This window comes from Pungitius pungitius, chromosome 21, assembly GCF_949316345.1.
Source record: "Pungitius pungitius chromosome 21, fPunPun2.1, whole genome shotgun sequence".
In the NCBI taxonomy this organism is placed as follows: Eukaryota; Metazoa; Chordata; class Actinopteri; order Perciformes; family Gasterosteidae; genus Pungitius; species Pungitius pungitius.
The window spans coordinates 4,222,260-4,249,005 of record NC_084920.1 but is presented as its reverse complement, the minus strand read 5'-3'; the positions used below and the strand labels follow the sequence as shown (position 1 = coordinate 4,249,005).

Genomic DNA, 26,746 nt, shown 5'->3' with positions numbered 1-26,746 from the left:
GAGCATATATATATGTGATATCTACATATAGGCTACTTTCAATAGAAAATACTTTGCAAAAGAACAAAGCCAAATTCTCACAAAGTGTGTTAAATTATCAACAGCCTGTGAGCGTGCGTTTGGAGGACCTTTGACCTCAAAAACGTAAGACACGTCCAACTTTTAAATGCCGCATAGAACCGACACTGTACCTTTAAATAACAACCGCGTTTACTACGCATGCGCAGCCCGTGTTTAGTTTTCTCCAACCTGAGGATCTGACTGATGTGCCGCTGCGCTAGCAAACCCATCGGTGCCGGTTTCGCGTCCTCTTTTTTTGAGAGAAACAGCGAGGGCTTTTTGTTTTTGTTGTTCCTTCTCCCTCTTCCTCTGCGGGGAGTCCGAGGATAGACCGCCGCACACTGCTGTCAGCGAAGGCCACGTTCGAAGGCGTTCATATTTCTATTTTTTTTGCTGCCGGGGGGGGGGGATAGACCAGTGGGATCAACAACAGTTCAAAGTACTTGCTCAATCCGACCCCCACCAGTAGTCAAGGAAAACCCCCTTCCACTTCTCAACCTTCACGCCACATCCATGTTGCCCGCGGCAGCCTTCTTAACGGCTCCGGGTCAAACCACAACACCGCGACCCCTTCGTTCTTCCGCGGCGGAGATCCGGCTAAATTTGTAAGCGGGGTTCGTGCGAAGGAACCGCCGCACGTTGCGACATAACATCGCGCCGGCGTGTCAGGCTGTGGAGGTTTGTTTACGCGTTAAAATGGCTGCTGGGGTGGCATTCGGAAGGGAGAGAGGGTCCCGATTCAACGCAGTAACGTTTCGTTACTCCGCCGAGGCCAAACGGCCAATTAGCTACGCATGCTAACACATTACGTGCTAGCGAGTTAGCCCGCTCAGATAGCTTACATTTTTTTGGTAGGTTCTTCTTTACTACAAGAGTGAAGGGAATCCCTACCACTCCACATATAATCTATAATACATGCGAGTAAACGGGCAAACTATTGAGGGCTAACGTGACGTTATCCTAGCCACCGAGCGCAGCCTAGCCTGGATGCAGATATGCGCACTATTCCGCTAAGTATGCAGGACTTCTGTGTTCCAAGTGAAACAGCCTGAGCAACCGAATCCCCTAAAACCAAAAGGCATAAAGGGCCCCGGGTCTTTTACTCTGGTTTGGTCAAACCCGGGCGATTAAAAAATGCATCCGGGGGGCAAATGTAAGACGGAACTCTTCATTGTTGGAGCCAGACCCGCCACCCGCGGCGACCTGGGGGGCATCAACAGATACCTGGTGGCCTACGTCCTGTTTTACTTCGTGCTGGTCACCCACGCGACCCCGGCGAAGCCCTGCGACAAGAACTGTCTCTCTGGGAAATGTGTCAACGGATCCTGCGTCTGCGATCGAGGATGGGTCGGGGACCAGTGCCAGCACTGCCAGGGGAGGTTCAAGTAAGTGCCACTTCAGACCAGGTTCCTGCTGGATGGGTTGCATTTTGAGTGAGCAAATGGCAAAGACAATACTCCTTTTTAGCACTCCACCATCATCATCGACAAAGCCTCTGGAGGCCTGTTGAGCTGAATGCTCTTAAGACTCAGCTGGGCTTATTTCTCATTATTATTATTATTAATGAGAGTTTTGGATGAACATGCTCGGGATTAATCACTAGCCAAAGCTTTGATAATAGGTAACCCATAAAGGTATTTGTGTGTTTCTGAATCGGGTTATTAGTTTCCTCATGGTTTGATCCATAACATGTTAGAAAAGGGCCCATCATAATGTCCTAAAACCCACGCTGACCCATTCAAAGTACTTGTTGCCTCACAACTTGCACTCCAAAATCACAATATAATTTCTGTCGTCGCCCGTAAGCCTCGTTCAGTCAGTCAATTAATCAGATGTGTGATTTCTGTGTTTTCCTGAGCTACATTGGCAATGGCATTGCATCACTTGTCTGATGCTTGTGAGTAAAGTAATGGTCGTCTTAACTAAGGAGTCAGGGACCAGAAAACCAGGACTCTTAACATGTTCTGTTACATTGACTTAGTCATTGTTTAATAATTTTCCAAAGTCTGCAACCAACCGATTCAGCCTTTCTGCCTACCTGCTGGTGATGCAAACTGTTTCCCCCAGTTGGAAGAATATGAGTGTTGAACAACATCGGCGCATGACATGGCGACCCCACATTTGGTGCAATTAGTTAACAATTGGGTGCACGTAGGTAACAGTTAAAGAGAAAGGCGCTGTAATACTGAGAGTGACCTAAGAATAAACTGCTCTCTAATGATATCTTGAGCGAGACTCTTGACGGGATCATTCTAATGGCTTCCCAGTCCACCTGAGGTGCACTCTGTGCTACAGAAGAGCTTTGATCACAGTTATTACCGCTGCCCGTGATGCGAGTGATGGTTTGACGGGGTTGTCAGCAGCAGCCATGTAGTCGGGGAATAAGCTAGAGACAAACAACCAAAAAATGTTAGATGGAGAAGGACCGGACATGGCAGGCGACTATGCGCCACTATCGTGTACAAAAATAAATAAAAAAATTGAAAGTAATATTGTATATCACATGGACATAAAAGGTAATAGATTCAGTGCTCCGAGAGAGCCGGTATGTATTTGTGAAGCTCGCCGCGTCAGAAATAAAAGAACCCAGGCTTATCAACTGACAGCTGCTCATCTCGTGGATTCATGGAGTGTCGTCCCATCTTTGACATCCAAATGAGGTTCTTTATCAAAGAGTCATCTGTTTAGAAAAGGCCTCGCTGTCTGGAGAATATAGTTTGTGGTTATTTGTCTCCTCCTTGTGATCAATTTCAATTTATCCCGGGTGTACTTCATTTGGGCTGTCAAATTCTCTGCCATGTTTCATCCTTTGGGGATTATAACGGCAGAAAGGGTTTGAAGGCTTAATATAAATTATTTCCAAGCTGCCACCAAATTTTAGTATCCTTTTCCTGAAATGTGTAAATAACCTGTTGAACTTGACCCTACTGCAAAGCAAAATGTGCAAAATAGTGTTTCCCTTGTCAAGCTTGACCCATTGCATTTGCAGAAAGGAGCAGAGGACCCTTTTTTAAGAGGCAGATGATTGCATGGTTTTGTTGAAATGACGTTCTGTTCACGAGAGAATAGATTTGACCCAATATACAGACATGCATATTGTCATTTACGTATGAGACGTTTGCGTAGTCACAAATTCGCTGATCACTTTCGGTCAACGATGCTCCTGCACCTCATCTGCTGCCATCGCAGGAAGCGCCTGTCTGGACATAAAGATCCACGTCTCTCGTTTGACTTCACATGTTCTCCAACGGTACACGTGTTCTGACTGTGCCGTTGTCTGCGACCTTTCAGGTTGACGGAGCCCTCGGGATACCTCACCGATGGTCCAATCAACTACAAGTTCAAAACAAAGTGCACCTGGCTCATCGAGGGCTAGTAAGTACTCCAGGAAATTGCCTTCTACGGACGTCGAGTGCACGGCCAAATTGTATTATTTTAATTGCAACTGATTGTTGCAATTAAAATGAGCCAATCAGCATAACCTGTCCTGCTATGTTTTGATCAATATGTCATTTAAAACCTAGAAACTCATTCCATTGTTTCCTCCGCAGTCCAAATGCGGTTCTTCGGCTGAGATTTAACCACTTTGCCACAGAATGTGGTTGGGACCACATGTACGTCTATGACGGCGACTCCATATATGCCCCCCTGGTTGCTGTGTTCAGGTGAGAAAGCGTAATACATTACGTAACTTGAAGTGCTGAGGATTTTGTGCCAATTACATTTCCGCACTTCTGTTTGACAGCGGCCTCATCGTGCCTGAGATCAGAGGAAATGAGACGGTTCCTGAGGTTGAGACCACTTCGGGCTACGCACTACTACATTTTTTCAGCGACGCGGCCTACAACTTGACCGGCTTTGAAATATTTTACTCGTGAGTAACCAACTTTGAACTTAAAATACAAGGCAAAACACGACGGGAAAGAAAACCGTCCGTTGTTTATCCTGTCAGAACATTGCGGTTTGGCTTCAGCCACCTTTTTGAGGCTTTCATTGATGTTGTGTTTGTCTGTAGGCCCATTAACTTCTGCTGCTTGGTGGAAAAATGTTTTTTTGTATTCCACAACAAAGAGGCTGGTACAAGTTCATTTTTAGTGACCCTTTTTTTATCTGCTGCACTTTTTCTGAACGTCCCTTCTGCCCAGGGTCAACTCTTGCCCCAACAACTGCTCCGGCCACGGGAAGTGCACCCCCGGCAACTCCGCCGCCAGCCGAGTGTACTGTGAATGCGACAAGTACTGGAAAGGCGAGGCCTGTGACATCCCGTACTGCAGGAACAACTGCGGCAGCCCAGACCACGGCTACTGCGACCTCACCGGAGAGAAGCTGTGTGTCTGCAACGACAGCTGGCAAGGTAAACACCCAGATCCCAAACAATGGCTCCATCCGATTAGCATATCTTTGCTCTTCATAATAATGATCAGATTGCTTTGTAGAGGCCGCGACAAAATATTTAAAAAAGCGTGTAGGGTATGATTCATCTAGATTTGTGAAACGCTCCTGCCATGGCTGCTGTGGCGAGTGATGTCGGAAGATGTAATGGAGACTGTGTCAGCAGACGAGCGTGAACAGCTGTGTTGTTTTGCGTCATAATGCTGATTGGTAGCGCATCAACAAGCCCCCGTGACGGGGCGCCATTATGAGCCGCCAGCCGGGGTGATACGATGCTCTCACGTGATCAGACCCGACACATGTGGCACGTGACCATTGGCATCATTAGCATGTTATCTTGCATGTTATCTATTTCCTTGGGAGCACGGCCTTCAGTCTCACTCAGTCCTAACATGTTCACAACCTCGCGTTGTCTCTCGCGTTGCCTCGCAGGCCCGGACTGCTCGCTGACGGTGCCTTCGACCGAGTCCTTCTGGGTGATACCGAACGTCAAGCCCTTCGGCACGTCGCTCGCCAGAGCTTCCCAGAAGGCCGTGGTGCACGAAAAGGTCATGTGGGTGGTGGGTGGATACACCTTCAACTACAGCTCCTTCCAGATGATTCTCAAGTAAGTCGTAGCATAGCTACATTTTTGATTTTTTTTTTTCTTCCCATAGCAATGTAGATTTCTTTATCTTGTTCTACTAAAAGCCCCCCAGTCTCAGATTATGTTCTGAACCTGAATGAACACTTAATAATAATCAGAGCAAAAGAAACGCTCAAAGGTTAAGTGTTGAGAAGGCCCTCCTTGTCCCGGGAGAAATGGATAACCTAGTGTTCAAGGCTGTTTCTCTGGCAAGAGTGAGAGTCCCGGTTTCGGTGAGCTTTATGAATGTATGGGTCGTGCATTCACTTAGCTAAATTGAGAATTTAGTACAAAGTGTTCCTGGACGGCTCTCCAGATCAAATATGAACTGATTTCAGCGCTGCTGAGTCACATCCCCGCCATCAATGTGCAAAGCCTCTAGTTAAACACAAATACCCTCTGTGACTGGAAAAATAAGGTGCTGCCTGCAGCATGAGGCAAATGGCTACCTTTTTTAATAAAGTCGATAGGTTTTGTGTTCTTTTCAATGCGTTTAAAGTGTACTGTTCCGTTGCTCTGCAGCTACAACTTGGAAAGCGGCATCTGGAACACAGTTCCCATCAACAGCGGCCCTGTGCCACGATACGGACACTCACTTGCTGCCTACCAGGTAAACGCTCACACACAGAGATTCAACTTTTCCTGCCCCAAAGAGAAACCACATACAGGTGAAACTCGAAAAATTAGAATATCGTGCAAAAGCTCATTACTTTCAGTAATTCAACTTAAAAGGTGAAACTAATATATTATATAGACTCATCACATGCAAAGTGAGATATTTCAAGCCTTTATTTAATATCGTTTTGATTCTGGCTTTATTATATATATATATATATATATATATATATTAGTTTCACCTTGCACGATATTGTAATTTTTCGAGTTTTACCTGTATATTGCTTTCAAAGAGGGAAGGGCCCATTTTTAGTATTAAAATAACCCTCTTTGTTCTCAAACACAAAGCTCTTGACTGTATGTGTCTGTGATTATAAGGAAATGGTTATAATTCTGCAATAGTCTCTTTATTAAACTCTGCAAGCTGTATGACCTGTGACCAGGGGTTTTAACAAAAAAATGCTTGTTCGAAAAGCTGTAAATTTTATCATAATATTTGACAAAAGTTACTGTTTCACTACACTTTCTTTCCCAATGCTCTTGTTTGAACACTCAACTCTTGCTCGTTTCAGGATGATATCTATATGTTTGGTGGGAAGCTGGAGGCGGGCTGGGGCAACGTGACGGACGAGCTGTGGGCGTTCAACGTGCCCACTCGCACATGGCAGCGGAGAAACCCTGCGGTTGGCCCCCAGGCTCAGATCTACGCTGTGGAGGGTCATTCAGCCCACTGCATTCTGCTGGAGGAGGGCGAGGCCATTATGCTGGTCATCTTTGGCTACTCTCCCATCTACAGCCATGTCAGCAGCGTTCAGGAGTACAACTTGAGTGAGTCGCAGCTCAAACACAGTGTTTGTTCCTCCCTCCCATTGCGTGACTTCATGTAGGTTGTAGGAAAAGGTATCTGCTTCAGACTCTTTATATGCATAGAACCTCCTAATAAGAGATTAACAATTTTTGTGTTTTATCACATGTTTTATACCTAAGAATATAGGATGTAATATAACTAGAGACTATTTTAAGGGTGCGGAGGACATTGTCCTTCTCCTGCCTTTATCGCGTCCTGTACACGTGTCCTCGTCAGGGTCCAACACGTGGCTGGTCCCGGAGACGAAGGGCGCCGCTCCCCAGGGAGGTTACGGCCACAGCAGCACGTACGACGGCGCCAGCGGCAGCGTGTTTGTTCACGGGGGCTACAAGGCGCTGCCCGCCAAGAAATACGGCCTCGTCGACGACCTCTACCGCTACGACGTCAACACCCGGACGTGGTAAACCAACGCGGCCTCACTGCGAGTCGGCGTCCATGCACGCGACCCGCGTTCGTTAACCCTTGCCGTGCGTGTGCCCCAGGTTCATCCTGAGAGAGAGCGGCTTCCCGCGGTACCTGCACTCGGCCGCGCTGCTCAGCGGCACCCTGCTGGTCTTTGGCGGGAACACGCACAACGACTCGTCCCTCAGCAACGGCGCCAAGTGTTTCTCCGCCGACTTCCTCGCCTACGACATCGGTAGGCGTCCCGTAGTGACACCCCCCCCCACCCAACCCCCACAAGCACAAAGTTAAACCGGATGCTCCCTGACGTATTCTCCCTCGTGCTCTTCCTCAGCGTGTGATGAGTGGCGGCTCCTTCCTAAACCCGACCTGCACAGGGACGTCAACCGCTTCGGTCACTCTGCTGTGGTCAGCAACGGGTGAGCCTCTCTGAGGGAAGCCGCGCTCTAAAAGACACTGGACAGAAGCGGCATGAAAACCAAACGTTTCAGAACACCTACCCTTTGGCTGCTTGAGGCCTCAATATCACATTACATTTTACTGCCCTTTTTATTATGTCGTTGCCCTTTTGGCCGAAGAAAGTAGAATCATCAAGTATTTCCCTCGGTGACCCTCTGCCGACCGGTTTCCTTGCAGGTCCATGTATGTGTTCGGGGGCTTCTCCGGCGTGCTGCTCAACGACGTGCTCGTTTACCGCCCCCCCAGCTGTCGGGCCTTCTCGGCGGAGGACGCGTGTGTGAACGCCGGGCCAGGGGTCCGCTGCATCTGGAGCAGAGGCCGCTGTCTCTCCTGGGAACCCAGCATGGCTAACGGCAGCCTTGGTCCCGCCCCGTTCTGCCCCACTAAAGCTGGTGAGACATCCAACCTGTTTTGGGGTATTCATGCTTAGATTTCTGGTAGATTCATAGCTTTAAAAAAAAATCTGAAATACTATTTCTATGCAAATCTGTGACACCACAGTAATTTAGGCTCTCAGCTATTCTAAATGACAAGTTTGATACTTTTATATCATCGACTTGTCACATGCCAGCTCAGTTATAAAGAAACCGTTCTTTCCTTACTTCCATTTCCATTTATTTTAAATTAAATACTGTTTATGTATTCCAGAAATTGCTTTTGGACCATACGCACACTGACCACTGCTGTTCTTTATCTTCTTCAGTCACGGTGGACGAGCGGTGCTACCGCTTCTCCGACTGCGCCAGCTGTACAGCCAACACCAACGGATGCCAGTGGTGTGATGACAAGAAGTGCCTCTCCGCCTCCAGCAACTGCACCTCAGTGAGTGGCCCACCAGGGGGCGACGGAGCACTTCTGCTCTTCTGAAACATTTGCGCTGAATCCAAAGTTCAACAAAACGTCAAAGCTTCTCTTAGCTGACCTGTCACTTCTATTTTTTTTCCTCTTCATCTACAGAACGTGAGGAACTTCACAGAGTGTCCAGTGCGGAACGAGCACGTGTGCAGCAAGCTCGCTAATTGCAAGAGCTGCTCGCTGAACGTCAACTGTCAGTGGGACCAGAATCAGTCGGTGTGTCACGCTTCGCCGGGTGAGACGGACACCAGAAGCACAGTTCCATAAACACAAACACACAACATCTAATTGAACGGTTTGGGATCAGATCTAACCCAATCTATGACGCTGTAACTGTAACACTTACTGTTATACGTGACCTCCTTGGTGGTATGAGTAGGCACTTACGTTGCCAGATAATATGTTGTCTGTAAGGAATGCCCCCACTGACACTAGGAACCAAAGGGAATATTTATTTAACAGATATTCATTAGGTTGAGGATTTGTACAGCGTATTGTAAGCAGCATTTTGTTATTTGCAGGGATGTACTTTCCAAGATGTCATCCTGATGTTGTTTATCAGTTCTGGCAGATTATTAAGTTTACCTCTCACCCTCCCGAATGTTGACTCAGACCAGAGTCTGAAGAATTGTTTGCAGTTGCTTCATAATTTCACTTGGTGAAGCCTTGTCGCCTGAGGGCTTGTTGCAGCTGTGCGAGCTGCAAACCGTGTGTGTGTGCTTTTATGCGTGGAACGGTGTCTTGGCACGATTCTTGTGTTCAAAATGGATACACAGTCTAAATGACAACCATCATATTTTTTACGAGAAGCAATAATTTACTACTAATTTTGCTTCTAAATGCCTTTTTGTTGTTCCCGACATCGTAGCGTAGGTTTTAAAAACGCCATTCTCTTTGTTTGTTCCAGCCCAGCAGTGCAGTGAAGGATGGAGCCAGGTGGGGGAAGCCTGCCTGAGGATCAACTCCAGCCACGAGAGCTACGACAACGCCCAGCACTACTGCAAAAACCTCAACGGGAACATCGCTTCACTCACCACCTCCAAACAAGTGGACTTTGTGCTGGAGGAATTGGAGAAGCTCCAGCAACAAGACAAGGTGAATATACATGTGATGTACGTGCCTACATGATAAACTGTATCCAATGAAGTCATATATAGATATATATCTATATAGATATATATAGCAATTTATCATCAGAAGCCGGCTGATGGGTATGTGGCGTGCAATTTGGTGTTCAGCTGACAGAAGAGAGCAGGGAGTGATTTTCTGCTCATCGAGCCTGTCAGCAGCTCTGATGACTTATGCATTCTGAAATGATTTTTCTCCTGATGATTTTCTTCTTCTTTTTTTTTTTCACATGCGCCTGCTCTGCTTTCCCGTATGATTGCGGCATTGCCTTTTAGCTCGTGTAATTTGTGACTAAACCATTTCCCCCCTCCCCCCCCCCCCCTCAAATTGTTTCCACTTTGCGCAAACTACACGGTTTGTTTTCCACTGTGACGCAATTACAACTAGACAACAATGCCTTCGCTCTGAGATACAGCTCCCGTCAAACAAGGTGTAGCAGAGATCCCGAGGGAGTGACACGCAGACACCAGGCAGCTCAGTTCAATATTTCTTTATTTCCTTATTTTGTTATTTTGTTATTTCTTTTGGGTTGCACGCCGTCGCTCTCGCTCCACCCGCGCTCGCTCCTGCGTTCCGAGCTCTGTGTGCCGGGTTCAGCGTCTCTCTCCAGACCTGCTCACTGTTCTTAAGCACAGGGAGACAATCAGTTAAATGCCTCCCAGCTGCGCTTATTACCTGCCGGCACCGTTCCCTGCACCCCTCCTCCCAGCTCTCCCCCCCTGCAGCTGAGCTAATCACACCCCACCACCACATACCCCCACCGCCCGACTTAGGCCGGGGAGCCGTCCGGCCGAACCAACTCCCCCCCCTCCTCCTTCTCCGGAGGGCGGGAGAGGAAGTCGGCCACGACCATCTGCGTCCCGGGCCTATGGATCACCTTGAAGTTAAAAGGCTGTAAAGCTAGATACCACCGAGTGATCCGGGCGTTGGTATCCTTCATGCGGTGGAGCCACTGCAGCGGGGCGTGATCCGAGCAGAGGGTGAATGAGCGTCCCAGGAGGTAGTACCGCAGGGAGTCGACCGCCCACCGGATGGCCAGGCACTCCTTTTCCACGGTGCTGTACCTGGCCTCTCTCTCCGATAACTTCCGGCTGATGTAGAGGACTGGGCGGTCGACCCCCTGCACCTGCTGGGACAAAACGGCCCCCAGCCCTCTGCTCGACGCATCAGTCTGCAAGACAAAAGGGAGAGAAAAGTCAGGTGTGTGGAGGAGAGGTTCCCCGCAGAGAGCCTGTTTTATCCCCTCAACCGCCCATTGGCACCGCTCGGTCCACTGGACCGGATCTGGGGCACCTTTCCGGGTCAGGTCAGTCAAGGGGCTGGTCAGCTCCGCAAAGCCCGGGATGAACCTCCTGTAGTACCCGGCCAGCCCCAGAAACTGCCTCACCTCTTTTTTTGTCTTGGGACGCGGGCAGGCCGCAATAGCCGCGGTCTTGTCTACCTGAGGGCGCACCTGCCCGCCCCCCAAGTGGTACCCCAGATACCGTACCTCCCTCCGCCCAACTGCACACTTCCCTGGGTTGGCGGTGAGCCCGGCCTGCCTCAGGGATTCCAGCACCGCGCCCACCTGCCGCACATGCTCCGCCCAGGTGGTGCTGTGTATGATCACATCATCCAGGTAGGCGGCAGCATATGCAGCATGCGGGCGAAGCACCCGGTCCATGAGGCGTTGGAAGGTGGCCGGGGCCCCGAACAACCCAAAGGGAAGCATGGCGAATTGGTATAACCCAAACGGAGTGGAGAAAGCCGTCTTTTCCTTGGACTCTGGTGACAAGGGAATCTGCCAGTAGCCCTTGGTTAAATCCAGTGTCGTAAAAAAACGTGCGGTGCCCAATCGGTCCAGGAGTTCGTCGACCCGGGGCATCGGGTAGGCATCGAAACGTGACACGTCATTCACCCTGCGATAGTCCACACAGAACCGCACAGACCCATCCTTCTTAGCGACCAAGACGATGGGGCTGCACCAGGCGCTGTTGGACTCCTCTATTACCCCCATCTCCAGCATTGCCGCTAATTCCCGCTGAACCACTTTTCTCTTGTGTTCAGGTAACCTGTAGGGCCGTGTTCGCACGGTCACGCCCGGGGACGTCTCAATGTGGTGCGCTATGAGGTCCGTGCGACCTGGCAGGAGAGAGAACACATCATTAAACTGACTTTGCAACCGGGCTAAGTCCGTTTTCTGGGCCGCAGAGAGATGGGCATCGAAGTGGAGCCGGGTCGGATCGGTGGACTTAGAAACCTCGGGCCCCAGCTCCTCTCTCTCAGCTACTGCGGACACCAGCGAAACAGACTCCGCCTCCCTCCACTGTTTGAGGAGGTTGAGGTGGTAGATCTGCGTAGCTCCGCCCCTGTCAGATCGCACCACCTCATAGTCGACGTCCCCCACCCGCCGTGTGACCTCGAAGGGCCCTTGCCACCTGGCGAGGAGTTTTGAGCTGGAGGAAGGAAGCAATACAAGAACTTTTTCTCCCGGTGTAAATTGTCTCAGCTTTGCTCCTCTGTTGTACAGCCGTTGTTGACGCTCCTGGGCCTGGAGCAAATTCTCACGTGACAACTCACCCAGTGTGTGGAGTTTGGCTCGCAGGTCCAGGACGTATTGAATCTCGTTCTTACCGGGGCTCGGACCCTCCTCCCAGTGTTCCTTAAGCAGGTCGAGCACCCCCCGTGGTTTCCTGCCAAACAGCAGCTCAAAGGGAGAAAATCCCGTGGAGGCCTGAGGCACCTCCCGTACTGCAAACAACAGAGGATCAAGCCATTTATCCCAATGACGTTCATCATCGTGAATGAACTTACGAATCATGGATTTTAAGGTTTTATTCAGCCGCTCCACCAGCCCGTCGGTCTGGGGGTGATAGACGCTGGTCCGAATAGACTTAACTCCCAGTAATTCGTAAAGTTCCCGCAGTGTACGTGACATGAACGAGGTGCCCTGGTCCGTCAGAATCACTTTCGGGATTCCAACGCGGGAGATGACCTGAAACAGCGCCTGCGCAACACTCCTCGCGGAGATGTTGCGCAATGGCACTGCCTCGGGATATCGTGTTGCGTAATCCACCAGAACTAGCACAAAGCGATATCCCCGTGCACTACGGTGAAACGGCCCGATAAGGTCCATACCTAAGCGCTCGAACGGCACCTCCATTAACGGGAGCGGTCGCAGCGGCGCTCTCGGAATGGCCGGCTGGTTCACTAGCTGACATTGCGGGCAGGACGCGCACCATCGGCGCACATCCGCCCAAATGCCTGGCCAGTAAAATCGGGCCGTTATCCGGTCCATAGTTTTGTCACTACCCATGTGGCCCGCCATCGGGTTATAGTGAGCCGCCTGGAAAATTATTTCCCGACGGCTTTTTGGTATTACCAACTGGGTGTTCTCCTGACCTGTACGAGTGTCACGACTCACTCTGTATAACCTGTCCCTGATCAATGAAAAGTGCGGGTATGATAATGCGGTGTCAGGGCGCACCATGTGACCATCAATACGTATCACCTGGTCGAAGGCAGAGCGTAGAGTATCATCACGAGACTGTTCCAGTGGAAAATCTTCCATGGAGCGTAATTCGGGAGCCCGCGGAGTCTCCGTGGGAGGCTCCGTCGGTTCCCCGTCCCTGTCTGCAGTGTCGGACAACCTCGCGTCACCACTGAGCACCGCACACATCCCGCATGTCCCTGCTGATCGTGATCGCACCCCCGCACACTGCCCCGCTAGCTTATGAAACCCTGCCCAGTCCGTCCCCAAGATTAGGGGGTGCGTAAGGCGGGAGCTAACCGCAACCTTTATCTTATGCTTTTTACCCCCAAACCTAATCTCTACCGGTACCACTGGGTAGTCGTGAACATCCCCATGCACACACTTAATACACACCCGCGATGCCTCCACCAATGCCCCGGGTCGAACCAGCCTCTGGTGGATCATGGACTGCGTGCAGCCCGAATCCACCATCGCCTGGTATGTACCCCCCTGGATCCTTACCGGAACGCAGTACGTCGCTCCCGGACCGGGGGAGGGTGTTGGAGGTCTGGCAACCCTCACCGTCTGGCCCACCTCCATCAGTGGGCACTCCCGCCGGTAGTGCCCGGGCTGCCCGCACCTCCAACACTCCTGCCCTGGCGGTTGAGGCGCTCTCGGCGGGTCGGGAAGAGTGTCGGCCCCGGTCGGTTCCGCATGGTCGCCCCCCCTGGTACGAGCTGGTGATCGCGGCGTCGGCAGGGGCCACGCCGCGGCCGGCTGCTGGGTCCTCCTTCGCGGCGTGGGGACTGGTTGCGGTGACGCGGGCGGGCGTCCGCCGTCGCCCCGTCCGCCGGGGTGAACCGCCAGGTGGTCCTCCGCCAGGGTGACCGCGGCCTCCAACGTCGCCGGGCGGTGGTACTGGACCCACGACGAGGTCCGCGGCGGCAGCCCTTGCAGAAACTGCTCCACCACCACTTTCTCCACCACCGCCGGTGCTCCGCCCGCGCCCCCCGGCTGCAGCCACCTGTTGGCCGCGTCTCGTAGCCGCTGAGCGAAGGCGAATGGACGGTCCTCCGGCCCCAGCCTCGCTTCCCGGAAACGCCTCCTGTGGTCCTCGGGGGAGAGCCCCAGCCGGTCCATGATGGCCTTCTTCACCCCGGCGTAGTCATGCCTCGCCCCGGGTGGCAGACCCAGGGCTGCCGTCTGCGCCTCCCCGGTCAGCAGTGGCAGCAGGCGGATCGCCCATTCGTCCGCCGGCCACCCGCACGCCCCCGCCATCGCCTCGAACATCTCCAAGTACGACTGCACCTCGTCCGCCGGCGTCATCTTGTGCAGCACCACCCCCGCGTACGCCGGGGGACCCGTCGGCGGTGCTGCCGCGATTGGCCGGGCCACCAACTGCTCTAACACCCGGGTCTGCCGATCCGTCTGGGCTTGGAGCGCCCCCAGAAAGTGCCGGTTAGACTCGGCCTGCTCACGCTGCATTGCGGCGATCTCGCCCAGCATCCGCCCGAGCGTGACCGCCGGCTGCGCCATCCCCTCCGCGTGGTGATCGCCGGGTTCCATTCCTTAGTTGGGTGCCACTGTAGCAGAGATCCCGAGGGAGTGACACGCGGACACCAGGCAGCTCAGTTCAATATTTCTTTATTTCCTTATTTTGTTATTTTGTTATTTCTTTTGGGTTGCACGCCGTCGCTCTCGCTCCACCCGCGCTCGCTCCTGCGTTCCGAGCTCTGTGTGCCGGGTTCAGCGTCTCTCTCCAGACCTGCTCACTGTTCTTAAGCACAGGGAGACAATCAGTTAAATGCCTCCCAGCTGCGCTTATTACCTGCCGGCACCGTTCCCTGCACCCCTCCTCCCAGCTCTCCCCCCCTGCAGCTGAGCTAATCACACCCCACCACCACACAAGGCTATGCTAATCCACGCCTCACTCAGCTAGGAAATATTTTTTACTTTTGTTGTCTGCTGGGCTGAAATGTGCCCGTTTGGTTCCAAACCGAATCTCGGCGCGCCATTCGTTTCCCATCAATTTCCCATTACGTTACAAGACAAATCCTGAAGGCAAAGAAGTAATCACACCTCTGAGATTACTCTCACCAGACCTTTAATAGCGTCGTGGTCCCTCGCCGTAAATAACACGCTGCAGCGGAAGAAAAAACGCGCGGTCCGGCGTCCATCCGTGGCCTGTTAGGCCTTCGCGTGTTTAGCCTCTCTCTGTGTCTCCGCAGCGGCTGTCTCCCTGGGTGGGCCTGAGGAAAATCAACGTGTCGTACTGGGGTTGGGAGGACATGTCTCCCTTCACCAACAGCAGCCTGCGCTGGCTGCCCGGCGAGCCCAGCGACTCGGGTTTCTGTGCGTACCTGGAGGAGCCGCAGGTGTCCGGCCTCAAGGCCAATCCGTGCACGGCCGCGGCCCGCGGCCTCATCTGTGAAAAAGCCACCGGTGTGTGTGTGTGTATACAACCCAAATATCAAAGATAACATAGGATCAGTCTGACTGCTTCCATCTCATCCTTTGTTGTTTTTTTTTTACCTGTCCAGGAAACCCCAATCAGAGTACCCGGCCTGCCTGTAAGAAGCCCTGCTCGCTGCACACCAACTGTGCCAACTGCACCAGCCATTCCATGGAGTGCATGTGGTGCGGCAGCACGCAGCGCTGTGTCGACTCCACCACCTACGTCATCTCGTTCCCCTACGGCCAGTGTCTGGAGTGGCAGACTCTCGACTGTGTGGGTAAGGGCTTTTCTTTTTTCTTTTTTTTTTTTACCAAACTTCATCTTAAATAGTCTGTAGTACCGCCTGAAAGCGGTTCTGTTGGCCTCCAATATTCACCAAGAGGTCAATAGTGGAAGGTGTCAGTCTCACAGCAAAAATGGTTAGTTTCCTGTGATTGGTTATTTTTTTTAAATCTCTTTAAAGGCCAATTACTCTTGTGTATGTATTAGCCCCAACTTTTAGATTTCCCTGTTGACCCCTATGGTGGGACTATTATTTTTAGCTGGTCGTAAGAGGATCTAATCCAGTCCCATTGGAAGAATACAAATAATTCCACTCAGAGTGGGAATGGCGGCACGTGCGGTAATCCGATTGTGCTTTTTGGAGGCCGCTTTAAGAACTTTATGGTACCGCCGCAGTTCAATCCCGAGATGGATTGTTGCGCTGCAAAAGGCAAATAGGCCAGATACCCTCTGTATTAGAAAACGTCTAAACGCCCTAAAGATGATGGGGTCATTTCCAATTTCCTCTTTTTTGAGTTTTACGAAACAATCCGGGCAAAGTCCTTTTTATCGCCCTAGTTGTGTGAGATTGTAAAAAGATCTCTGGTCAGTTTAGTGACCTGAAGGGTGCAGTCTGCAATACATTTGTGTTGGCTGGTGTTGTGTAACCCCGAGACGTTTCCGCGCTCTGTGGATATTTGTGTTGAAGAATTATTCCCTTTTTTGGCTTGAAGGACAAAGAAGGGTATCCTCTAAATTCTCTTTGTGCTTTCTCCTTCTTTTTGCTCTCTCTGACTTTCACGTTGGCTTTAGGTTTCAACCACCACTTGAGTCTGGAATTACCTCGCTTACTTTATTTCTTTCCTCTCAGAGAGGCTTTCTTGACGCCGAGTGCCCTGCACACACGTGCTTCAAACCAAACATAAATGGCCCATTTTTGGCTTTGAAAACGAAATGGTCCCATCTCACATGGTTTTTGGTAACTTACTCTCAGTTGGTAGTTTGTTTATTTGCTATTTGCATGGGCCCTTTTTACCCTTAGTTCTACCTATCTGCCTTCTGCCTCACCTAAAAGTAGTGATCCAGAATCTCACAGATGTCCACGCTCTGCTGTGGACCTTCTCCCCCGAAGCTGCATATCCTTCAGACAGAATTTTAAACGTGCACGGTCGAGTTGACTTGCTCTTCTTTTTTTTTTCCTCGGGGGCTTGATTGGATCTTTGATAGGAGCACCGGCCCGAGGGGGGCCCCCTACCACATCGTGGTGAGATTTACTGAAGAATTGGACAAGATAATTGCTTCAATGTTTCGGTGTTTTTTGTTTTTAATGCCAAAATAGCAAAAACACAGCGAGGCATGGAGTTTATTCTCAGGTATCGTAGTGGGACGGAAGAAAGGCCGTATAGGTGCACCTCTGATGTACGACGGTAACATTAATCTGTGACTTGGGCTGTTATGATTGTTAAATCACACTTTTTAATAAAGAAAAACAAATCATTGATTGAGAAAATAATATGCAGATTAACCAATTATCCATGAGTGGCCACAGAGATTAGAGTTAGATTTGTTGATTTTCTTTCATTGCAAACCCTGGAACATCTTCCCGTATTGTGGCCATCGCATTATGCAAGAGTGAGCTTTGGGCTTTCAAACTAGAATTCATTGTATTTTAAGGGGCCCTGGCCCGACTGCACCATCGGAATACTAAAGAAAGAGGTTTTTGTTTTAAATTGCTGTTATCAGGAAACTGGTTTCATTTTTATGGAGTCGGCTGAAAACCAGGCCCCAGATTTAGTCATTCACACTCTCACGTATTGATTTATTGTCTGGATTTAGTTTTTTTTTTATGGCGGGTTTTTGTGTTTCAACATGCCCTTTTTGTGCCTCGGCAGAAAGACAAAAGTCTTGGTCTTGCTTGAGTGAGAGATCTGCCACTCGCCTGCAGTCGTCAAAACAAGCGTAAATGGCTCTCAATACTTTGTACTGATTGCTCTCCGCTGTTACCATGGTTTCACATCCATTAGAGGAATAGCTGTAGATTTGTTTGACATAAACTGAGGTAAAAGCACTTGGTGTTTGTCTCCTTGAAATAGAATGACCCCCCCCCCCCCACCCCCCCTCCTCAAGTGTCTATCTGGCAGGGAGGTGGCGGCGTGAAACTTGTCAAGCAGTTTAGTGCCCCCCCCCCCCCCCCCCCCCCCCACGACACAGTATTGGTCCTTTGGGTTCAGAGCGAGGTGCCACTCCACTCATCACATTTAAGCCTTTCACTGAACTTTGCTCGAGTCGTAAACTTCTGCCTCGTTTCGCTGCCTTTTTCGCCTCTCAATCAACTGTTAAACGCTCCTCCGATAAGCACCTTGAGGTTTTCAAAACACCTCAGTGCTCCTTAATCTGCGGGTCCTGTTGAACTTTAAAAAAAAACAACCAAAGTTGTCTGTTTTTTTTTTTTTTTTTTTTAAACCTACCTTGGTGTTTTGTTGTTAGAATAAACTAGATGATTACGCGGGTAAATGCATTTTCAAATGAAAAGAGATCGACAAATGTGTCCAACAAAGGAATATAAAAAATATAGAAAACACATTTTTTTAAATCCCTTTTTTAAAGATAACAGAACGGCAAGAAATAGAATACAAACCCCTCACCCGTCATCCCTCTTGTTGTTGTTTTTTTTCCTCTCCCTTTAGCCCAGAACTGTTCGGGCCTGCGGACGTGCTCCCAGTGCCTGGAGCAGCCCGAGTGCGGCTGGTGCGGCGATCCCAGCAGCACGGGGAAGGGGCTCTGCACCGAGGGGTCCTACCGGGGGCCGATGAAGAGACCGCTGAAGCAGGGCCAGCTGATCCCGTCCGGGGACATGATCCTGGACCCGGGCGTCTGCCCCAAGGACAAGGGCTACGAGTGGGCCTTCATTCACTGCCCGGGTAAGGGAATCCACGTCTCCTGGTGCTTTGTCACCAGCGCGTGTTCCTATCGAGGCTTCATGTTACAGCTTCGCCCCGTGGAAACCAACCCCTCCCTCCTCGCCTTATTATCGGTATACGCCTTTAGTTGCACACCGTAATGTGTCTTCAAATGAACATTTTTAATGGTGGATTGTCACAGTCCACATTTAAGGCAACTGAAAATCTAAAGGTTTACTTAAAATCTTAAATAAAATAATCACTTATTTATCCTTTTCCATTAATTGTTGAATCTGTGTTTTCAATTGGAGACGCACCTGCAGGCTGATTTAACTTAAACGATTTTAAAAGGCAATTCCGATTTAAATCGTAATTAATGACGTGGCAAGCGCAAGCTATTGACAGCTCTGATGGCGCCGCGGCTTTTCCAGGAAACAATAACGACATCAACCACATTACATTAGTACATTCTGTTGGTCTGCTGTGAAATCCTAGCAGTTTAGAAGCACGATGAAAACGATTGCGTTACCTGGACACAAACGCAAGATAAAGACGCTTGCGGCCGCACCCCTGATTGTTAAAATAAATAATAATCCATGACCGCTCTGTTTCATCCTCAGCGTGCCAATGTAACGGCCACAGCACGTGTGTGAACGGCAGTGTGTGCGAGCAGTGCCGCAACCTCACCACTGGTCCTCAGTGCCAGACCTGCATGCCCGGTTACCATGGAGACCCGACCAATGGCGGCAAATGCCAAGGTGAGTGCACAAGTGGGACTTGATAGATTGACTCCATTTTTACGATGTTCTTTCATTCGTGACCATGGCTGCAGTGTAAAGGAAAATCAAACTCTTGATTTCCTTTCAAACTTTAATTAGTACACTGTGTCATAGAAAGAACCAACAGAGGGCACTGTTGTGTATTGATAAAAGAATGATGACAATTGGTCGGTCTTTCATTAATGAGAATATTTCTCCGTTTTTTAATTGGTTTTATAAAGAGTGAAATAGAAAAACCACAAGTTTAAACTGACATCTGGCCTCTGTTGGTTTATTGGTAGCTGTTTTAACTCTGTCTATAATACCAGTCTCGCTAAAGATGAACCGTTTTGCTGACATTAGAGCCGATGTGATACACTGGGAATTGTAGGTGAAGCTCAAGGTCAAATACGGACTCCTGTTTTTTTTTTTTTTTTCACCCCCTGAAGCCCTGCTACGTTTAAAAAAGCAACACGCCTCTTAATTGTGGATATAAAGAGAATACACACGGACGCACACATACAGGACTGTTGAGCTTTTGAAACATCGACAAAATAAAGGCATGCTACAAAAAACACCTATCCCCACTGATTTAATTGTTGCACTAATTGTCAAGTAGTTGTACTCTGGTCGTTCTCTCTGCATATAAAAGTGTTTTTGATTGAAATTTGAATTGCACATAATGCAGATTTATTATCCGTGTCTCCTGCTCGCTGCAGCATGAATTTACTGGAGTGACTGCGAGCCATAATTTATACTGCATTCATGTTTACAAAGCAAAGGCGCATAATGCTTGCGGAATTTAATGCGGGGAATGGGTGTAAACATTAATCTGTTGGCAAAGGAACGGGCCTCTAACTAAATATGTAATAATGCTTTGTGCATTTGATGGCTGTGTCATGGTTGCATTAGTAAGTAGATACGAGATGGTCTGGAAGCTCCCCTGTTGAAGAGGGGATTTAGCCGCCGCACTGGCCTCCTTTATGAGACATGAATAGCATTCCTGGGAAATTGCAAGGAGGCGACTGTTGCCAGACTGTGAGCCCCCCCCCGCCCCCCCCCACCCCCCCCTCACCATAGTCTCGGATTGCATCTGTTAACGCATGGGCTATATCCGGGAACCCGTGGGGAGACCTGTTAAGGGAATATTCCTCCCAATCATTCTGCGTTCAAACGGACCCATTCGGGCGCTTAGGAAGCCGTTCCGATCCACACGGCGAGCACAACTAACTCACGGTTTTGCCAGCTGTGGCGCTCCGTTGAAAGCGGCCCCGTCACCCTAAAAATATTCCCGCGTAGTATTATGGGGAAATCTGCTCGAAGGCGGTTCCGCGCTGTGTGTCCACTGACCCTTCTGTAATACACCTTCTCGTTGTTCTTAAGCTCTGTCAACCGAGCACTAGGTCCGTTCTCTTTTATTTTTTTATAACCCCTCAAGGTGCAAACCTGAAAAGCTGCCGCACTAGAAGCACTCTCAATAGAGCATCATCTCAGACACCTATTTGTATTCCACACACAGCCGATGCCTCGCAGGTATCGAAGCGTCCTATCTAGAGGTGTCATATTTCTTTCTTTCTTTTTTTCCGGGGTCAGCCGGTCTTTTGGGAAATGCACTTGTTTTCAGTATCTGCTTCATCTCCGCGCGTTCGGCACAGAAGATGCCGCTAGCCTAGCCTAGCTTAGCACATACAATGCAGGCAATGGGGAAATTTACTGTACCTTCAGGATGGTTGAAATCACTGACTGGTTGCAAGTGTACACACACACACGCACACACACACACACACCTCATCGTTCACTTTGTTTTTGTTCAATGCTAATGACCAATGCCTCTGTTCTCCCTTTCTGTCCGCGTTTCGTCGCCTCTTCCAGCCTGCAAGTGCAATGGTCATGCCAATGTGTGCCAGGTGTTAACCGGCAAGTGCTTCTGCACCACCAAGGGGATCAAAGGGGACCAGTGCCAGCTGTGAGTACGACACACACACACACACACACACACACTGAGAAACAGACGAGGCTTGACCCTGTTTGGTCGATCTTCAGATTGTCCAGCATTTCATGGTTTAGCTTTTTATTAAAAGCACATTAGGACACGGCCATTTCAAGTTGTTCTCAAAAGTTCCCGACCTGCAACCGGAGGTAAAATGAGAAGGAATGTTCCGACTGAAATTCACTGACTTGAGGTTCGACATTGGTTCTACGATTTCACAATATTTCTGAACAGCTTGCGTTGAGTTGGCTCCCTGTTGGTTTTAATATAGCTGGTCACAATTATTGATAACACTACATTAAGCATCATATTGAAAGGTTTTTCTGGATGATTCAGAAAGACACTATAGATAAATAAATCATATCAATAAATAGTTATTCATATCAATTAATTCATCAGATTTCATCATAACATGACTTAAAAGTTCTGTTTATCTGTTCAGTGTTATGTTAATCTTACTATAGAATGAATTGATTTTGAACTTTTACATTTTTTAAATTTTGAATCATTATTCACCCCTTGACACCGGAAATTGTCTGACTTTCACTGAGACTTTTAATTATGTAATGGGATTCACAGACTGAGGTCACAGTTCGAGAGCATTGATTTCCGTTCACTAAGAGCCGCGCTCTTCCTACTCAAACGGAGGATTGGACTTCGTGGTGCAACAACCGAAAACCATCAGTTGGCTTTATTGGCCAGGAACTCCACCTCCAGCACAATTTCTGCTGATGCGGTGGATTCCTCTGGTGTGGGAGGACCATCTTCTCTTAGCTGTCTGCTTTCCCAGTTGTAAGCGCAATGGACTGATGTTTTTTAATTCCCCTAATGCGGTAGGAGTTATGGAAGGGTCACTGGCATAGCACAAATGCTCACACACACACACACACACCATGCCTAGAGTGTTTCCGCTCTCTCTGAGACCACATCCCCAATTTTCTCTAACATGTTCAGATTTGTGTTTTGTCATCACTTTGTGTTGCATCTAAATAAACCGGAACCCTATGATTAAAATATAATGTATATATATCAGTCAGAGTTGATTCTTTTGAGAAGTACATTCTGTATCTCATCAAAACACGGTTGTCTGTTAAGGCGATTTTAAAAGTATATCGTTGTCACCCAATCTCACCATTTAGTCTTTTTCTTCCTTTCCTTTTTGTGGATCATGTAGTGGGAAGATGACCTGCAAATCCATGGTTCTCTTTGTTTCATAAGTATCTCCCTCATTGGGAGTGAGCTAACCATACTGAATGTTTAACCATCACTGTTCAGACTGTTAAGTCACGCAAATCACCTCGTTTGCATCAAATCGCGACCCGGTTGTCTTGAATTCGCTCTTCCAAACACTCGGTGCAGCACTCCGACCACCCCCGTGAATCCGAAAGTTACTGTGTGCCGACTTGGAGCAGTGAGTCATCTGCAGGGACGCGTTGTTTCCTGAGTGGGTCTCGCGTGTGATGCAGCGGGGATGACGTCTTGGCGAGAAGAGACGTACTCTGTGAGAGCAGGTGGCTCGAGGGCCCAAAGTCTCCAGTCCTTTGGAATCAGAGCGCCGCCTCAATGCGGGGGGGGTGGACGGGGGGGCACCAGCCGGACAATCTGCATCAACCCTTTAGAGGATGTGGTTTGATTATCAACCCATCGCTTAGAAGTTCGCTAGTGACATAAACTGTCAGAATATGTTGCTAATTGACCCCCCCCCCCCTCCCATCCCCCTTACTTTGCGTTTTCACATTCAAACGTTGCGGACATATCGCTTTACAACCAAGTCTAATGTGATTTGTGTGTTTTTGTGTTGACCGACTCTTCCCTTTTTAATGATGATGCGATTTCTGGTGTCTCATTACATGTAATCAGTGCCAGGCCCCCTCGCCGCCTCCCCAGCAGCACCCCTGAAACAAAGACCTCCGCACAGGGGGCACTCCTTCATCTCTCCACGCGTGCACGCGTTCACACATGCAGACGCCATTAGGCCCTCACAATAATAGCCGCAGTAATGAAGCGACGGGGCTCCATCAGTGCAGAATAAAATGGATTTTGAAAAAAAAAACCAAAAAACAATTGATGAAGTCCACGCTGCGTTTACAGCGCGATGAGTCAAACAAGAGCGGTCAGGGGAATATTCCTTATTGTGGCGCTTATTTGGATGCGTACAAATAGTCTGGATTGTTCTTGTCTCTCTCCCTCTCTCCACAAAGGTTCTGAATTGAGTGCGGATCAAATTAAGATACAACGGAGGCGCGCTGGCTGAAGTTCAGTCGCGTGCGTGCAGGTGTAGATTTGAATTAAGATCCCGCGTGTGGCGCTGTACGCTTTTGCGTGTGCTTGGCCACCCACAAATGGCCTCTTGCCATCCCGCGGTGCAGGAGCGCGCTGCCCAGTGGATGTTGAGTCGGGTTGATACCGTTGAAGCGTGCGTTTTAGTGCGAAACAAAACGAGTCCGTTTCTAAAACCCAACCAGAGCCACGGCCACAACTTTTCCTTTTTCTTCTTTTATTGCTCCCTTCTGATACTTTGGGTGTCGGAGCACGTCTGCAGTCACATCCGACTGACAGTGTTTTTGTGTGATGCCGTCTGTCCCGTGAATCCGAAATGCGATATTTTTAGCGCCCGAGTCACTCACTGTAGCAGCTCTTTTTGGCCTCCTCCTCCTCAGCAGCAGCGTTGGTGTCTCCTCTCTGACGTTCTTCAACGTCATATTCTCTGGTTTGGTGCACTTCCAGCTCTTCTCCTTCCAGCAGAGGGATGAGTTCGGGGGATCGGTGTCAATCGTGAACGGTTGAAGATGGGGGGGGGGGGGGAGTGCATTTAAAGGGAGATCACTTTAAATGCACCCAACACTTTAATCCAATGAACCCGGCCATATGTTCATCCTCATTAAGCCTAATTAACACGCGCAACGGGGTGATGGCGCTCTGAATGTCAAACGACGCACTTTGTTTAAAATTCGGGCTGATTCTGATAAGGCTACGATACGGGCGTGTTTCGTGGCTTGGGAACAACACGCGTGACCTTACAGGACCCCGCCGAACCCCCGTCCACAACCGTAGATCCACTGGGTGCAGAGGCAACGGTCGGAGAAAAGGCTCTTTTTAAAATGTATTGATTTTAGTGTTAATCCAACTTGGCCGAACCGTAAATGGACTGACGGCTTAAGGTGGTGAGAGAAGACGTGCAACTTTTCATTGTCAAGAATCAGTTTGTGTTTTCTATTCTGTTTCTATCTAGGGAGGGGGGGCTGCAGTTGTGATGTTTGAAGCTTTAGATTTAGTGTTTACCAACTAATAACAATGGATTCCAGGCAAATGGAACTTAGTAATTGTCCGATTCTGCCACCGTGTTTGGCCCTGGGTCAGGACACTCATTAGCTTGAGTTATGGATTCGTCCGCCTCAGGCGTTCTGTCATTTCACACTTGCTAAAAACACAAACCATGTGGGGTAATTATGTATCTATCTCTATATATATATATATATATATATATATATATATATATATATATATATATATATATATATATATATATATATATATATATATATATATATATATATATATATATATATTCGGTTTAGGAAATAACTACTTTTGGTTTCCTTCTGATTTGTCACAGTTTTACATTTGTGTTTATCATAAGAATTGGAACGTTTTTTTTTTTTTTTTACTGCCTCACTCACCGGGTCTTTTAAAGGAGAAATTAAACTGTATATTTCTTTCCTCGTGAAGCCCATTAGTGTCCTTTTTTATAACTGCTTCCTGTTTAAAGTCATCTGTATAACAGGGAAAGGGTTTAGAATGCGTCAGAAGTAGATTTGTGTTTTTTTGTACATCTTAAAGCTTCTTTTGGTGAAAGAAAGGTCTGACATGTATTTACAAATCATTTCTAAAGACAGAAATGACGAGTCCATTGACGTTCTCCTAATAACATGTTTATCATTCAGCTTTTGTTCCTCATCAACATTGTTTTTTTCCTTCTTTTTTTTTAACCGGTGTCATAACAACAGTTTAGGAAGAGCTCTTCTGCACTTTAGATGGCTTGGATACACTTTGGAGACTGAAGTCCGCTCCAGAACACGGTTCTTCCCCCCCCCCCCCCAACCTTTCCCTAAAGCGTAACTTTTTATGAATCGAGGGGAGGATGAAAAGTGACGCGCCGACCCCGTTTTCCACCGACGTAGACAAGTGAGAGTTGTGAAGATGTTCGCCCTGAGCTCTGATCATCACGTCTGAATAACTAAAGCTGATGAACACGCGAGTAAAAACCGGCCCTGGGCTTTTTCTAACCTGTTCCCAAACTCGCTGGCCGCGCATCCGGCGCCGTCTCGTCTCATCATTTCCCTTGATCGTCGGCTGCTCTTGATTCAGCTTCTAACCTCCGTATTTGGGATTACGTTTCACAAATGATCAAGCAGGAAGTCGTTTCCATCAACTGCGCCGTCTGCTCCGAGGTCCCGAAGGGATTCAACTCGATACGTTACCTTTTTTTAAGATGCCGCTCTGGGGATCAGCGTTGGGTTTGTTGCACTGCAAGTGTGTTGCTTTGATTTTAAATTTGTTTGTCATAAGTAAAAAAATAAATAAAAAAAAACCTGCAATGAGTCGCCAACAGCAGGAGTTAATGCGCTGGCATCACACACCTTCTTCCTCTCAATCTCCCAGTCCTCTTCTTCATCTTATTCGCGCCTTCTGTTTTTCTTCACTGCAGATGTGACTCAGAAAACCGTTACCTTGGCAATCCACTCAGAGGGACCTGTTACTGTGAGTAATTCTGCACGGGGCAGTTACACACACACACACACACACACACACACACACACACACACACACACACACACACACACACACACATTTTGCTTCTCTCTCTCTCTCTCTCTCTACCTCCACTCTTCCGCTCTGAGCAGATGGAGCATTTTAGCACTATGGCACCAGGGCGCTTGTTCAGTGACAGAATGACTCGTCTTGAAAATGTCAAGTGCATCAGAAGGAGTGAGTGATTGAGCTAATCAAGGACACGGAGTTTAAATACCCCCCCCCTGCCCCGCGACCCAACCGTTCATTGGTTTAGAAGGTTGACTAAATGTTAGTTTGTCGTGAGTGCGACGCGCAGATGGATCAAGGTGAGCGACGCGTGAAGAAGAAAAATAAAACAAAAAAAAACAGGAGCACATGAAAATGGACAGCCAGGGCCCCGGTGTCCCTGTGTTTGTTTGTTTGTGTATTTGCGCGACGTGGCGTCCTTCACGGTGCTGCGGTGTATCTCCTGTTTTCCACATTCTGCCACTGACAACACAGCCTCTGCCAAGTTTTTCTTCTTTTTTTTTTTCCTTAAAATGCCACAGCCTGACAGGCAGCTCAACGAAGGGGAAAGAAGGGAGCTGAAAGCTCAGAGCTTCCTTTAACCTCCGCGCACCGACGGGGCTTTCTAAATAGTAAATAAGGACACCCGCGACCATCAGAAAGGCCACACGGGCTAAGATGATGCGCTCATTGTGACGTTATCCTGTGTGTGTGTGCGTGCGTGTGC

At 48.9% G+C, this 26,746-nt stretch overlaps 1 protein-coding gene across 1 annotated transcript in view; it reads left to right on the top strand.

The window, feature by feature from the left end:
• The first annotated feature begins 214 nt into the window (after positions 1-214).
• atrnl1b (attractin-like 1b) overlaps positions 215-26,746 on the top strand; it is a 47,365-nt gene continuing 20,833 nt past the window's right edge. Inside the window, exons 1-21 of the mRNA XM_037463480.2 lie at positions 215-1,445; positions 3,352-3,435; positions 3,612-3,725; positions 3,806-3,934; positions 4,206-4,414; positions 4,885-5,059; positions 5,600-5,687; positions 6,265-6,520; positions 6,777-6,960; positions 7,043-7,197; positions 7,297-7,381; positions 7,599-7,813; positions 8,125-8,243; positions 8,379-8,511; positions 9,184-9,371; positions 15,084-15,297; positions 15,396-15,587; positions 18,259-18,492; positions 19,092-19,229; positions 21,102-21,195; positions 25,928-25,980. Coding sequence (XP_037319377.2) covers positions 1,195-1,445; positions 3,352-3,435; positions 3,612-3,725; positions 3,806-3,934; positions 4,206-4,414; positions 4,885-5,059; positions 5,600-5,687; positions 6,265-6,520; positions 6,777-6,960; positions 7,043-7,197; positions 7,297-7,381; positions 7,599-7,813; positions 8,125-8,243; positions 8,379-8,511; positions 9,184-9,371; positions 15,084-15,297; positions 15,396-15,587; positions 18,259-18,492; positions 19,092-19,229; positions 21,102-21,195; positions 25,928-25,980 — 3,310 coding nt within the window. The 5' untranslated portion in view covers positions 215-1,194. The remainder of the gene's footprint in view (positions 1,446-3,351; positions 3,436-3,611; positions 3,726-3,805; positions 3,935-4,205; positions 4,415-4,884; positions 5,060-5,599; positions 5,688-6,264; positions 6,521-6,776; positions 6,961-7,042; positions 7,198-7,296; positions 7,382-7,598; positions 7,814-8,124; positions 8,244-8,378; positions 8,512-9,183; positions 9,372-15,083; positions 15,298-15,395; positions 15,588-18,258; positions 18,493-19,091; positions 19,230-21,101; positions 21,196-25,927; positions 25,981-26,746) is intronic.